General features: G+C 45.8%; 1 protein-coding gene across 3 annotated transcripts in view; it reads left to right on the top strand.

Annotated features, from left to right (window-relative positions):
* Nucleotides 1-15,811, top strand: part of PCNT (pericentrin) — a 148,294-nt gene that overhangs the window by 117,955 nt on the left and 14,528 nt on the right. For all 3 annotated transcript variants that reach the window (XM_040357593.1, XM_040357594.1, XM_040357591.1), the window contains 4 exons: nucleotides 5,415-5,553; nucleotides 8,042-8,758; nucleotides 9,805-10,040; nucleotides 15,603-15,696. In XM_040357593.1, coding sequence (XP_040213527.1) covers nucleotides 5,415-5,553; nucleotides 8,042-8,758; nucleotides 9,805-10,040; nucleotides 15,603-15,696 — 1,186 coding nt within the window. The remainder of the gene's footprint in view (nucleotides 1-5,414; nucleotides 5,554-8,041; nucleotides 8,759-9,804; nucleotides 10,041-15,602; nucleotides 15,697-15,811) is intronic.

Raw genomic sequence — 15,811 nt, 5'->3', positions numbered from 1 at the left:
GCGGGAGCTCCTGCTTGTATGGATCTGACTGATAGAAGATCCGAAGTACTGACCCGTTCCATGTTTACCATGCTGGGGTCTGGCTTGCGGCCTATTGTGGCCACTACACTGGGGTCTCAGTGGTCGCTGGCGCTATTTTTTGGGAGGTGTTTCAATTACATTGAAAACTCCCATTGGCGCCCATTTTATCGTAGCCACGCTATGGCGCAGCTTACATTGTGCTGGCCATTTTCCTGTGGCCGCGTTCTGAACGCTCGGCGGCCATCTTGGAGTAGTCCTGACCCCTAGTGCTGTATACAACTCACAGAGTGAGCATTTTGCACCAGACAGTGGAGGAGCACCGACTCTCTCCTGAGGTTATTAGCCTAGCGGACCAGCTGGTCCAGGGCCTCATATAGGTCTGTGATGCTTCATTGAATGCTGCGCCCTTGTTATCCAGGGCGTCTGTTTCAGAATGGTTTTATGCACACGGTGGTGTAGTGCTTAACTCCATTACTTGGCAGCAAAAGAGTCATTGGTTCGAATCTGCACACTGACGCCAATCTGCACACTGACGCCAATCTGCCTGGAGCTTGCATTGTCGCTCCCTGTGTCTGCGTGGGTTTCCTCCGGGTACTCCGGTTTCCTCCAAAGACATGTGTGCATACACCTACATAATATACATACACACTATGTGTGTGTATTATTTAGGGGCAACCCTCCCAGGCCGTCAAAGGCCCAGCTGGGGGACTAATCTGTCCCTGGGTGCATAAGCCGATCACGCCGGCACCCAAATCCTGACAATGTATGTAGCCTTCCCTCCCTGTCTCTAGGTGGGAGGGGCGGCTTGCAGGTTCACAATTCAGTGAAACCTCCCTGCTCTCCGACTAGTGGGTCTGCGAGGTGGTCTCTTCGGAGTACTAGATAGGGTTTCCTCCTATCCACAGAACAAAGTTCTGTCCTTGTGTCTTCCCCTCCCGGCCCGTCGGTCTGCCTTGGGCAGTGTGGGATTTGCTAAGCTGCAAGGTAATTTTACCTTTCCTGCAGGACGAGAGTTTTGGGGGTTTTCTATGGGCCTCAGGCCCTAAATACCTTTGTGAACGTCGGGTAGTTCCGCATGGAATCCATTTGTTCGGTGGTATCCGGGGGATGTCATGACGTCCTCGGACATCAGGGACGCATACATGCATGTCCCGTTTTGCACATGTCACAGTATTTTTTTCTGTGCTTCGTGATGAGAGAAGGGTCTCTGTCAGCCTGTGGCCCTCCCTTTTGATCTGGCGTCAGCACCATGGGTTTTCAGCTAGGAGCTCGCACTTATTTGAATTTTGTTGGGACAGCGAGGCTTTGCCTCATTGGCTACTTTGACGACTTTCTTCTGAGAGCAGCTTCTGTCTCCGACCTAGTGGATGGGTTATTCCCATTCAGACCCTCCGAAGATTCGGGTGGATGTTAAATGTTTAGGCCAGAAAGTGTAGCTCAGTGGCAGCAAGCCTGCCCTCCATGTGTGCGACCCAGGGTTCAAATTATGGGCATGCTAGGTTCCAACTCAGCGTTGGAGTATCTAGTGTTGATCCAGACTCCTCAGTGGCAAAGGTCCTTCTTCCCCTGGAGAAATTGCAGACTCTTCAGTCTGCAGAGAAGGTATTGGCATCACGCAATCGGTCTTCTCTCCGGGCGCCTGCTGGTTCGGGGTCTGTGGGTAGCCTCCTTCAAGGTGGTACTGTATGCCCAGTTCCACACCCTGGTTTTCCAGTGGAACTACTGTCCAGGTGGTAAAAATCTCTTGTCTCTGAAATCATTAGATTCCTGTGCGCCACCTAGTCAGAGTCTCTCTGAGTTGGTGACAGAGATTCCCGACTCTTCGGTCCGGGAAGTTGTTTCTTCCTTCCAGTGGTCGGTGTTTACGACGGATGCCAGCTCACGGGTTGTGAACCTGGAGGTTCACAAAACTGGGGGGTCCAGTCGGCCCTGAGTCGCTGGACTTGCGTGGACCTATGACCACACCTCCTTGAATGTGTCTGGTCTCGGTAGCTACCCAGGGTCGGGCCTGGCTAGTGCCTGGTGGGAGACCGCCTGGGAATACCAGGTGCTGTCTACTGTTCATTGTCCTACTATTTTAGGCGATCAGGCTATGCTTCTCCTTGTGGTCGACCGATCTGGTTTCAGCCGGACAACGCCACGGCCGTGGCTTCAGTCTACCATCAGGTATGCCGGCAGGCGGACTACTGGAGTCGCCAGATGCTGGACCAGGGCGACTGGTCTTTGTGCTTGGGGTGTTTCGGCTCCCTTACAGGAGGTGAGCCTCACATGGCATGGATCTCCTGGCAGCTTGTCTCCGCCGCAAGGGTGTCAGTTAGTGGCCAGGTCTAGTGATCTTGTACAGACGCGTCAGTCGCGCTGGTGGCCCTGTGTTGTCTGTATCGGTGATTTTTTTGCCATTCCTCCATGGTAGTTGCTTCCTCGGCCGCTCCACAGAGTGGATGCTGAGGAGATCCCGATGATTCTAAAAGCTCCAGATTAATCTCGGCGTCCTTGGTACGCTGATATCGGGCGCCTGGTACAGGAGGTTCCTGTCTCAAGGTCCCATACTTCCTCCTGTTGTACAGTCACTGACTTGCTTAACATGGTTATTGGAAGCCAGACTTTAGGTGACCAGGGTCTGTCTGACTCTGTCATCTCAACAGGGCACCGTAGTCTTCTTCCGGAGGATCTACCGTCGCACCTCTCTTGGTGCGAAGGGATGGAGTGACGTCCACGGGTGTACTCTCGGTGTCCAGGGTCCTGCTGTTTTTAAAGCTTGGATTGGATCTAAAAATTGCTTAAAGCACCGTTTGGGGGCAGATTTCAGCCTTGGCTGTGTTCTTTTAGTGGCCTTTTTGCGGCCCGTTCCCTGGTGGGTCCCCTTTTTTTGTGTGCAAGGGGTTTGTCATATACTTTCCCCTCTTGGCCCATCTCTTCCCCCATGCGTTTTGACTCTGGTGCTCTCGGTTCTTCAGGAACCTTCCTTTTGGAAACATCAGAGAGATTTTCTCTTGACACTATCTCAGAAGGTGGCCCCTTTAGTGGCCTTTACCTCTGTTAGAGGGGTTTCTGAGTTGGCGGTTTTCTCTTTAATTCGCCATGCTTGATCCCCCATAAGGATTAGGTGATGGTGCGCCCGCGACCTTCCCTTCTTCCGAAGGAGGTTTTGGCCTTTCATACTTTAGGCGTGGTCCGTGCTTTGCGGGTATACCAGCCTACTACGGCTCCATTTCGGAGCTTCTGACTCTCTTTTGTGTCGGTGTCTGGTCCACAAAAGGGCCTGGCGGTCTCGTCGACCACCATTTCTCGGTGGATCGGGCAGGCCGTCATACAGGCCTATGCTCCTAAGGGCGGGCCCCCCTTTCCGGTCACGGCACTTTCGACCAGGGCAATTGGTGCTTCCTGGGTTTTTTTTTTTTTTTTCTCCGACATCATGCGTCGGTCTCACAGGTGTGCGAGGCGGCGATTTGCTCGTCCGTTCACGCTTTTTCCAGAATTTACATGGTTGCTGTGAGTGCATCTTATGTTTTTTTCAGCCGCTAGTTTTTGCCGGCGGCTGTTTAAAGTTGCACCTCCTCCGTTGAGGAGTTCTGCTTGTTTTGGGGTGAAGTTAAAATTGTTTTTACTGATAAATTTCCCACCCCTCGTTTTTTGACACTGCTTGGGGACGTCCCACTTGTCAAGATTTAAGGAGCTGTGTCCGTCCATGGACGATAAGAGAAAATAGGATTTTTTGTACTCACCGTAAAATCCTTTTCTCTGAAGTCCATGGACGGACACAGCTCCCACCCCTCCTTTTTAGGTTTGTACTGCTTGTTACGAACTGAGGCTGCAAGCTGCAGTGAGGAGGGTTATGTCTGGAGGGACCGCCCCCTGGGCGGGGCTGTTCAACTCTGTTAATGTAACATGTATTTAACTATTTAACATGTTTCTGCCTAGTCCTCTCCTGTAAACAGGGAACATAACCCACTTGTCAAGATTTAAGGAGCTGTGTCCGTCCATGGACTTCAGAGAAAAGGATTTTACGGTGAGTACAAAAAATCCTATTTTTTTTTTTTTTTTGCGTGGTCACGGGTGTACTCAAGTGAGATACTGTATAATAGGCTGATATGGTTTTCTGTAAACAAGTATCTAAAAAACTAAAGTTCAAAAGATAAACAGCGCTATTGAATTGTTAAATCAATTCAGAGAATAAAGGCCAGTGGACACAGTTGGTGTAAAAGGTGATCAGATCATAAGTGTAAGTGCACCAAAAACAGCTCAAAGAAAGATACCTATATAAGCGGTTAGCAAATAAATGGACGAGAACTGGACAACCGCACTCCAAAATCACTTAAAAAAGTTGTCTTTTTATTTTTCAACTGCACAAACAGTCACTGCAAACCAACAAGATACAGTATGGCCGACGCGTTTCGCACTTAGTCAGTGCTTAGTCATGGCACGCGCGCGGCCCCTGGAGGATAGAAAACGGCGGTGAAACCTTTACTGTTTATATGCTTATTTAACAGTTTTATATTGTACGGGCATTCACCTTAGGTCAATTCACTTATCTGAGCCAGTTTCATCTAGACAATATTGCACTATCATCTGTACCTTTATTTCTCTTACATGACACTTTGCTGAGACGGGCTCTGCCTTATCAATACCTGGAGGACCAGATGGTGTAACTGCAGAGCTTTAATCTTGCTGTGCTGTGGTAGGCTTACACCCCTGGTGGGTGAGTTTAACCGCTTATATACCGTAGGTATCTTTCTTTGAGCTGTTTTTGGTGCACTTACACTTATGATCTAAACACCTTTGACACCAACTGTGTCCACTGGCCTTTATTCTCTGAATTGATTTAACAATTCAATAGCGCTGTTTATCTTTTGAACTTTGGTTCACGTTTTTTAGATACTTGTTTACACATCTTTTAAATGGGTTTTCCCGTTTTTATTTAAATAGCTGCTTTTTAGATAACACCACTTTCACTTTTGTGGTGTTCTCTTATTTATTTCTGGTATTCTTTATTCCTCTTTTACACTGAGTCACTCTAAGGTGTTTTTGCAACACTAAGCGCCGGCAGTGCAATATTAGGCCTTTTTTGCACTTTTCTTCTCTGATATGGTTTTCTGACAAGTCTGGATTATTGACCTATATCGGTGAGCCTCTTCCAATTGTAATAAGAAAAAGTCCATAAGGCTTATGTCAAGTTTTGCATGTGGGTCTTGTCATGTCATCACCATTTTACTACTCGTAATGAAATTTCATTTCTGCAGTTCACATGTGTATTGTCCTTTTCTGAGATTAATATAAATCTGTATTTCTTACTTTTTCACATGTAAACAGTTTGTCCCTAGTAACCAGATTCTAATGCTCTTATAATGAGCTCTTTTTTTTTTTTTTCATTCTTCCCCTCTTTTAACACATAGGAATGAGCTGGAGAGTAAAGAGGAGGCCATGTCTGTCCTCATGCAAACGGTGCAGACTCAACGAGAGGTGGAAAGCCAAAGGTTTGAAGAAGAAAATATCATTCAACAAAAACTTGCGCACAGGGAGAAGTCTCTGCAGGTGAGGCATTGAAAGTTGAAGCCTGGATTAATACATATATGGTCTCCATGTGGATTAAAGTGTATAGAAAGTCGAAACAGTTTTTACTTAATTATATTGAATACAGGCAAATTATTCATAGACCCGGGGTTATAGGCTTGTAGCTTTTTAGGTGATTGGACACTGACAAAGCTATTGAGGACGACCCCTTGGAGCCTCCCCCTCCACTCCATGGATCATTCGTTTTTTGCTAATGTCGTATGGTGATGGGCCTCTTCTCCTTTGGAGAGAAACCGCTCTTTGGCTTCATGTACATGGGGGGGACTTTCAACCTCTTCTGAATGATTTAACTTGACAGCTAGAAACCGGCATCTAAAAATGTCAGTTTAGCTGCGTTTTAATGCAGCATTTAGCCGCATTTGCTTTTTTTTTTTCCCCCCCCTTTCTATATTAACCACTTGCCTACAGGGCACTTTCACCCCCTTCCTGCCCAGACCAGCTTTTAGCGCTGTCACACTTTGAATGACAATTGCGCGGCCATGCAACACTGTACCCAAATGACATTTTTAATTTTTATAATTTCTTCCCCACAAATTGAACTTTCTTTTGGTGGTATTTGATCACCTCTGCGTTTTTTATTTATTGCGCTATAAACAAAAGAAGAGGGACAAGTTTGGGATCCCTGCTATAAAAATGCATTGATTACTGTATAAATGTGACTGGCAGGGAAGGGGTTAAGACTAGGGGGCGAGGAAGGGGTTAATGTATTCCCTAATTGGTGATTCTTACTGTGGGGGGAGGGGAGTGACTGGGGGAGGTGAACGATGGTTGTCCCTATATACAAGGGACACACACAAATCCACTTTCCTGCTCAGTTACTGAGCAATCGCAGGTGCCCGGCGGCCATCGCAGCCGCCAGGCACGCGCACTGGGTCCTCGGTGACACGCCGGGAATCTCTGCTGTCCACATCCCGTTGTGGACAACTGAAAAGAGGACTACCTCCATCCTCCACCGTATGAATCCAGGGGGAATGGCCCCTTCACCCAGACATCTTCACCTGATAGTTCCCAAAACAGGGAACTTTGGAAGTAGACATCTTGGCCTCCAGATTCGAAAACCAACTACCTCTGCTTGTTGCCTGGACCAAGGTTTCTCTTTTGGCTCGCTTCAGATGCCTTTACCTGGTCTTAGTTCAGGCCAATCTATGGCTTTCCCCCAGTGTGAATTCTGCCTTGTCTGCTCAAAGAGAGAAAACTAATATATAGACATACTTTGACTTTTAGCAGTTAACTCAAAAAAAAATTTTTTTATATACTCGCCAGAAAGGGCTGTTGCTATGCGGAACTAGCTCTTCATCCACTGCGGTCGTTTTCTTCCTTGTCCTCCATCGCGGTGTCTTCTGGTGAATGGGGCGCGCTGCCTTCTGGGAACTGTGTGTATCCCAGGAGGCAGCCGCCCATTCACAAAGCGCCGTGCATGCGCAGTTGGAAACGGACAGTAAAGCTGTATGGCTTCACTGCCCGTTTCCCTTAGTAAGAATGGAGGCGCCAGGACCAAGCGATCGCCGTCGGGGGCCCATCATCGCGGGTGCCTAGGACAGGTAAGTGTCCTCATTAAAAGTCAGCAGCTACAGCTACAAAAAAAAAATCGCGGGTGGAATCCCGCTTTAATGACATGAATGGTGAAGCCCAGGTTTTCAAAAGATAAACAGGTCTTGGTGTCTGTTTTTCCTACTTTGCTGTAAGCAAGGAAAGACGCTTACAAAAAGATGTAATATTGTACCTGGAAATCCTTCTTTACCTGGTGTGCACAATGGCAATTCAATCCCAGCAATTACTCTGTACTTCACCTTCTGGCTTTTATACAGTCAAGTCTCAATCAGAATTTGGCCATATAGACCTAGTGGTCAATAAATATCACCAAAAGAGCTCTTTGTGGGGGAAAAAATATATAAAGTATATAAAAACACAGATCTTTAAGTTTTTGAATACTTTTAAGTGCAGAGGAGGGGTTTGGGGTCTTATAGACCCCCGATCCCTCCATAAAGTGTACCTATCACTGCCTATTACTGTCACAAGGGATGTTTACATTCCTTGTGACAGAAATGACTGATTTAAAGTGTAAAAAAAAGTATTGTTTTTTTAAATGTACAGAATATCGGCAAACAATATTGGCTATCGACCTAAGAGGTGGCCGAAATATCGGAAACCAAAAAACAATATTGGTTGATTACTACTTAATTTTGCATCCTTTCAGCTTCTAGTAAGACCTGTAGTTCTATAGTCGGCCTGACTTGCTGTCCACGGAGTTCCACATGGCTTGATTAACAGCATGGACTGGGTAGTTTTGTTAATCAGACTTCAGACTTTTAACTGCCTACTCTTGGATAAACCAGAAAAATATGCAAGCCCTGTTAACTTTTATAGCCGGGCAACTTTTAAGTGTTCCAATTTCTTGTTGTATTTGTAATTCACTTTTTAATTCATCATCTCCTTTACTACTTTTTAGGAGTCATTTTTGTCACTGGAAGAGCAAAAAAAGCTTAACGCCAAGATTTCTGCAGCTTTGTTTCAAGAACAGACTTGCTCTAGTAATCTCAGGAAAGAACTTGAAATAGAGCAGTCTCGCTGTAAGGCTCTTCTTGCTCAGGAGCACAAGAAACTATCAGAGATGCAGACTGAACTGCAAAAGGAAAAGCAGTATTCATTCAGTTTGTCAAGTGCCTTGACCCTTGAGCGAAATGTTGTGGAGCAATTTAGACAACAGCAAAGCCAAGAGCTTTGCAGACAGGAGGAAGAGAGGCATCAAGAACGCAAAATAGTGGTAACATTACAAAATCAATTGGAAGAGGAAAGACGCTCTTCCAGAGACCTTGCTGCAATGATGGAAAAGACACAGAAACAAGCTGTTGATGCAAAGCGTCAGCTAGAATATGAAGTTCAAGCCTGTCGGGAAGAAATGCTAAAAGAGCGGGAGGCAGCAGTTAAACTGCGTGCACTTTTAGAGGCCTTGCAAAGTCAAAAACAACAACTGGACAGTGTGATGGAGCAGCAGAAAGAGCGAGAATTTTGTCTGCAGAAAGAGCGAGATCGGTACCAAGCTCAGTTACTGACCTTTCAGGAGGAGGAAAGAGTTTGGGCAAAAGAACGTGAAAAAGAAATGACTAGATCAAAGCAGACAGAAGTTACTCGAGCACGAGAAGGAGAGCAGGAAAGGCAGATAATGGTAAGAACTGAAAACTAGAAATGTGGTTCATGGCAATGACACCCAATGTTTGTCCTACAGTCAGTGTTTTTAGGCCAAAACTCAGAATATATGACCCCAAGTCTGCTTTGATTGGAAATCCACATTTATACAGTACATAAACAATTGCATGCTGACAGACCCAGACAAAAAGCTCACAGACTTCAGTTTCTTCTTCCAGTGTAGATAAGCTTTGTTTCACTGGTAATTCTGCTGCTGGTGGCATAGTACCAAAGGTGCAGCTTCCACTTTATTAGAAGCTACGCTGTTGTTTTTTCCAAAGTACTGAAGATTCTGTTTCTTGCTTGGGAACAGTGACTTCTTGCTTTTGTTCGGCCAGCAAGGAGAGTAGACTATTGGCTATACTGTCACAGGCAAAGTTTCACCAGCGACTAAGTTGCCAATGTGACGACAAACTTTCTATTTTCATGATTTTACCACAAAATGTACAGGGAAAGATAGTTTGGGTTTTAGTGTAAACGACCAGAAAACATGTACTTTTGTTGGCTGGATTGGGTAGTAACTTAAATTCCATAACCAATGGAAGACCACATGTTGCCCATGTGTGGCTCAAAGCTGATTTTAGTGCTTGACAAATACTATCTAAATAAAATTGTTGTGTAATCCTCAACTTGGTGTATTTGCATCATGAAAACTCCTGCACTTTGCCTCTGTGCAGACGATTTCCACAATTAAGGCCAGTCCTGCTGCTCTGTCACCTGCAGGGTAATTGGTCATGTATCTACTTCCCTATAATTTTCTGCAGATGGCCTGTAGTAGATGGACCTCCTTGGTCCCAGCCATTGCTGTTCTCAGCACAGTGAATACTGTCTCTGCTGTGTTGCAAGCTTTATATCTTAAGTTTGCAAATTAAATTGGTACACAATATGTATTTAGTTCTCTTGTGGCTATAGAAGAACATGTATGAGAACTTTTTTTCTTGGCCTTCAGCTCTAAATTAGGCATATTTATTGAATACCACATTGCTTTATCCAAATTTTTATCTACAATACTCTTTCTTCACATAGGACTTGCAGTTACAACATGAGCGAGATAAGCGTCGTATCCAGGAGTTGCAGCACATGCTGGCAGATTTGGAAGAACAAGAGCGTGTGTTGGCATCAAGAAAGAGCCAAACCTGGACTGACACAGCCAGCCCCAATAAAAGTATGGGCTCACTGACTAGTCAGATGCAGACAGTCTGGCAGCAGCTATTTTACACCGTACTACAAGTTAAAAAATGGGTGCAGAATAAAAATGACAGGTAACTTTTTTTTTTCTCCAGTCGCCTTTCAGGACAACCTTGGAGAGAGCGCAGCTCCGCCTCTTCATTAGGAAACACATGCTACTCTTTAAAAGCCCTCCTCTTCCACCATGGCCTCAGTTATTGTGTTTCCTCCGCCATGGTGGAAGCGCATGCTTGTGGACCAGGGGTGCTGCGCTCTTTCCAAGGTTGGAGGGGTAAGCCTTACCTTTATCTGTTTGGTGTGCAGTGGCCATCCCAGGCTCCCCTAAGGGTGGGGGGAGTCCTCCGGAGTCTCCAGCCTCTCCCTGCTCAGTGGAGTGAAGGCTCTACAGGAAGCGGCGCTGAGTGCCCAGGGGTCCGCTGTTCTGGCTCAGGTGGCCGGGCGGCATACTACCGCGTTGGCGGTCTTTATTTTTAAAACGCCGCATGACGGTCCCGGGTCCTGGCGGGCGGGTGACGTCATGCACAGCGGCGTAGTTTCCTGTAGAGGCGTGGTGACGCGTGGTTCACGTCGCCTAGTAACGCAGAGGTCAGGAGACAGGCCTAAGAGCGGCGTCTTCCGGTTCCGGCCGTCTTTGATGACGCGCGGACCCGGGAAAGATTTAAAAATCATTCAGTCCCGGCTGTGTTTCTCTCGGCGATGGAAGAACCTACAGCCATGGCGGAGACAGGCGCCTCAGACGCTGCTCAGGTCCAGGTAGGGGGGTACAGCGGTGCCTCTATCCTTACTATTGGGCTTATTGGTTGTTTGTTATTTGTCCTCCTTAAGGGAGCCTGTACTGCAGGGTCAGAGGTAACTTCTCTCGGTCCCTGACAGTTGCACTGGGTGGTGTTTGATTAGCTGTGGATCTTTTATCACATCTTCCTTTTAAAGTGGTGGCGGTTTTTTCCTTGTTTGTAAAAAACCTATTGTTTCTCCAATGGTAAAATACCCTTTTTTTGTGTTTTAGGAGAAACAAAAAACTAAAAAGCCACCAACTCAAAGGAAATGTCCTTCCTGCAAAAACCCTCTTAGAGATTCATGGCAGAAGGCAATGTGTAAATCTTGTATTAAGGATTTAGTGGAAGAAGAGACATCCCAGCAATATAAAGCGTTATTTTCTTCAGTGCAAGAACTTGCAAGTTCTTTGAATTCGGTCAAATCTATGTTGGTTCAGACTCCAGCAGTGCAAGCTGAACCCCAACATTTACCACCCAGCCCAAAAGCTTCCACCTCAAGGTCAGAGGGTGTGGATTCAGGGGATGAAGGGACAAGTACTCTTCGCTCTCTCAGGGATTCAGATGAGGAGGAAGAGGAAGGAGAGTACAGAAATACCAGATATAAAGTCTCTCTAGATGAAGTAGATGATCTTCTTGAAGCAATTTATACTACACTTGATATTCAAGAAGAGGAGGTACAATTATCTCTTCATGACAAAATGTACCAGGGTCTGGATGCCTCCAAACATAAGGTTTTTCCAGTGCACAAGGTAGTATCAGATACTATAAGAAAAGAGTGGAAAGATCCAGAAAGGGGCCCCTTCTTTTCTAAAAGTCTAAGGAAAAGATTTCCCTTTGAAGATAAAGACTCTGAAGCCTGGAATAAAAAGCCAAAAGTTGATGCTGCTTTTTCCCAGGTGTCTCGACGCACGGATCTTGCGTTCGAAGACATGGGGATACTAAAAGATCCCATGGACAAAAGAGCGGACTCCCTGTTAAAGAAAGCCTGGGACTCTACTTCTCTTAGTCTAAAACCTGCAATGGCCTCCACAGTGGTGGCAAGAAACTTGGAGTGTTGGGTGGAAAAGCTGATGAACCATGTTGAAGCTGGTACACCAAGGAAGGATATCTTGGAATCCTTTCCATTGATTCTAAAATCAATCAGGTACATGGCTGATGCGTCAGCTGAATCAATCAAGTTGTCAGCTAGATCCTCTGCCCTGGTGAACTCAGCCAGACGTGCAGTATGGCTGAAAACCTGGACAGGGGACACAGCCTCTAAAGTCAGACTCTGCGGGTTACCCTTCTCAGGGGACTTACTGTTTGGACCAGATCTTGAAAAAATTCTGGATAGAACAGCCGACAAAAAGAAGGCTTTCCCGGCTAAGAAACAACCGGTTAAAAAGAATTTTCGTTCTTTTCCACAAACCTCCAAAAAAGAAGAAAACAAAAAGCGCTGGTTTCCTCAAAGAGGTAGAGGAAGAGGAGGTATCCTCTTTAAGTCACCCCAGGATCAGTCATCAAAAGACAAGTGACAATCTGACTCCTGTGGGGGGAAGACTGTCCACCTTCTCTTCTCAGTGGAGTCTTCTGACCAAGAGCCCATTTGTGAAAAACATAGTTGCACAAGGTTACAGTCTGGAGTTTTCAGAGTGCCCTCCTTGCAGGTTTTATGGGACAACCCTACCAAGGGATCGGGAAAAAGCTTCCGCAATGATGAACCTTCTAAGGGATCTGATCCAACAGGAAGTTATTGTCCAAGTCCCAAAAGATCAGGAGGGAAAAGGGTTTTACTCCCACATATTCTTAGTAAAAAAGCCTTCAGGCAAATATCGCCTAATTTTGAACTTGAAGATCCTGAACAAAACTATAAGGTACAAGCACTTCCGGATGGACACCATTTATTCCATCACAAAGTTGTTAACACCAGAGTGCTTCATGGCCTCTCTGGATCTAAGGGATGCGTATCTACACGTGCCAATAGCACAGGCCTCACAAAAGTTTCTACGCTTGGCAATAAACCTGGGAACTTCAATGTGGCACCTCCAATTCAGAGCTCTGCCGTTCGGCCTTTCATCCTCACCAAGGATCTTTACAAAAGTGATGGCGGAAGCCTTGGAGCCTCTGAAACTGAGAGGGGTCTCAGTTGTTCCTTATCTGGACGACCTCTTATTCTTTGCAGGTTCAAGGGATCAGCTGGTTTCAGATCTCCAGACGTCCCAGGCTCATCTCGAGAGCCTGGGGTGGATATTGAATCTAGAAAAATCAAACCTAGACCCCTCACAGGAAATGAGGTTCCTCGGTTACACCATCAATTCAGTTCTACAGAAGGTGTTTCTCCCTCAAGAAAAAGTAGAAAAAGTAGTTTCTGCAGTGAGACAGATTCAAACGAATTTCCCAGTGTCAGTACGTTCTGCCATGGCAGTCCTAGGTCAACTTACGGCCTCGATTCCTGCCATTCAATGGGCAAGGCTTCATTCCAGACCCCTACAGAGGAACATCCTACAGGAGTGGTCTCACCAGGAGTCACTGGAGAAAACCTTCTCTCTATCATCAAAGGTAAAACGGTCCCTCTGGTGGTGGAGAGATCCTTCCAATCTCACAAAAGGTCTCTCATGGGTCCTTCCCTCGGACAAACGTCTGACAACGGACGCAAGTTCGTGGGGATGGGGAGCCCACTTGGATGGACAGACCGCACAAGGGTCATGGACCAAAGTGGAGGCAAGGAGGTCATCGAATTGGCGAGAACTAAAAGCCATTTTTATGGGTCTCCTGGCTTTTCAACAGATGCTGAAGGGTTGTCATGTTCAAATTTTGTCGGACAACACTACAGCAGTGGCCTATGTGACCAGACAAGGCGGGACCAGGAGTCAGGGTTTGATGGAGCTGGCCAATCAGTTACTGACTTGGGCAGAGAGAAATGTGGCCTCTTTGTCAGCAATCCACCTAAAAGGATCCCAAAACCTGCTGGCAGATCTTCTCAGCAGAAAGAAAGTAATAGAAGCAGAATGGAGTCTAAGTCAGGAGATTTTCAATATGATCTCCAAGGAATGGGGACATCCTCAAGTAGACCTTTTTGCCAGTCAGCAAAACACGAAAGTTCAAAACTTCTTTTCTCTCCACAGAGAAGACCAGGCGATAGGCATAGATGCTCTAGCCCATCCCTGGGACTACCATCTGTGCTACGCCTTTCCCCCCTTTCCCTTGATTCCATTGGTCTTAAGGAAATTCAGAGAAGAAAAAACAGATCTAATTCTGATTGCTCCCTTTTGGCCAAAGAGGCCTTGGTTCGCAACTATACTGAACCTGGCCGCAAAACCTCCATGGAAGTTGCCTCCCAAGAAGGACCTTCTAACACAGGGATCTGTGTGTCACCCAGAAACAGACAGGTTACATCTAAGCGCTTGGTTTCTGAGGAAGACATTTTGAAAAATAAAGGCTTGTCGGACAAGGTTGTAAAAACTCTTCTGTCCAGTAGGAAGGAGGTAACAAGATCAATTTATCTTAAAGTGTGGAAGAAGTATAACTCATGGTGTTCTTCCAAGACCTTTCAAACTAAGAGTGTGGTCTCAGTGCTAGAATTTCTCCATGAAGGAATGGAAAAAGGACTTGCAGCCAGTACCTTAAAAACACAGGTAGCGGCTCTTTCTGTTTACTTAGAAAAAACTCTGTCCAGAGAACCTTTAATTTCCAGGTTTTTTAGGGCACTAGCTCGAAATAGGCCAGTGATCCTCAAAAGTTTTCCCAGTTGGGACTTATCGGTTGTACTACAAGGTTTGACGGGAGTTCCGTTCGAACCATTGGAGAATAGTTCTTTGAAAAACTTAATCCTCAAAACAGTCTTTTTGGTGGCTATTACGTCAGCAAGACGAATCAGTGAGCTCCAAGCTCTGGCTATCACTGAACCCTTCCTAAGAATTTTTCCAGACCGAGTGATCCTGCAAACGGATCCTTCGTTTCTTCCGAAAGTATCATCAAAATTCCACCGGTCACAGGAAATAGTATTACCCACTTTTGCTTTAAACCCTTCTAATGCTGGAGAAGAAGCTTTCCATACACTAGACGTGAAAAGGTGTCTTTTACAGTTTCTTTCAGTCACCAGAGATTTCAGAAAGTCAAATGCTCTCTTTGTAGCTTTCTCAGGTCCCCGCAAGGGGGAAAAAGCATCCAAAAGTACTTTAGCCAGATGGCTTAAACTTGCTATTTCAGAAGCCTATAAAGCCAAAGGAGTCGTGCCTCCCTCAGGTATTGTGGCACACTCAACAAGGTCAACTGCAGTCTCCTGGGCCGAAAGAGCCGGCGCTACACCTGAGCAGATCTGCAAGGCCGCCACTTGGAGCAACTTCTCAACGTTCCTAAGGCACTACAGGTTGGATCTATTGTCTGCCGCAGACCAAGCCTTTGGCAGGAAGGTTCTGCAAGCAGTAGTCCCACCCTAGGGTAAGTTACTTGTTTATCCTCTCCAAGGTTGTCCTGAAAGGCGACTGGAGAAAGACTTAGTTAGACTTACCGGTGACGGTATTTCTAAGAGCCTTTCAGGACAACCGCTGTTACCCTCCCTAAATGTTAAAGTAATAAGTTATAAAATCTATCATGGTGTTGTGGTTTTCTGTGCTATGTCTTCCAGAGAGTCGGACCACAATAACTGAGGCCATGGTGGAAGAGGAGGGCTTTTAAAGAGTAGCATGTGTTTCCTAATGAAGAGGCGGAGCTGCGCTCTCTCCAAGGTTGTCCTGAAAGGCTCTTAGAAATACCGTCACCGGTAAGTCTAACTAAGTCTTTTTTTTTCGTTATTTATTTTTTTGCCTCAAAGTTGTTTATAAGCTGGATTTGCGCATTTATGTATTAATGATCTGTTATTGCAACTTGTTTTGTTTCCAGTGCTCAACAACGCTTCCCAAATGAGGCAGAAGTGACAGCTTTGCTGGACTCTTTGGCAGACCTGAAATTACAGTTGCAAAGAGGAAATCTTCAGGTGTGTTTTTTTTTTTTTTTATCCCTCCAACTGCTTATCTATCTTTTTGTGTTTTAAAGCGTTATTTATTTTGCCTCTGTAAGGTTATAGTGCTTTCTAGACTAGTTGCCTCTTC

This window comes from Rana temporaria, chromosome 6 (genome assembly GCF_905171775.1).
Source record: "Rana temporaria chromosome 6, aRanTem1.1, whole genome shotgun sequence".
Taxonomy (NCBI): Eukaryota; Metazoa; Chordata; class Amphibia; order Anura; family Ranidae; genus Rana; species Rana temporaria.
The sequence above is the reverse complement of the archived record's forward strand: the minus strand, read 5'-3'. Positions and strand labels throughout refer to the sequence as shown.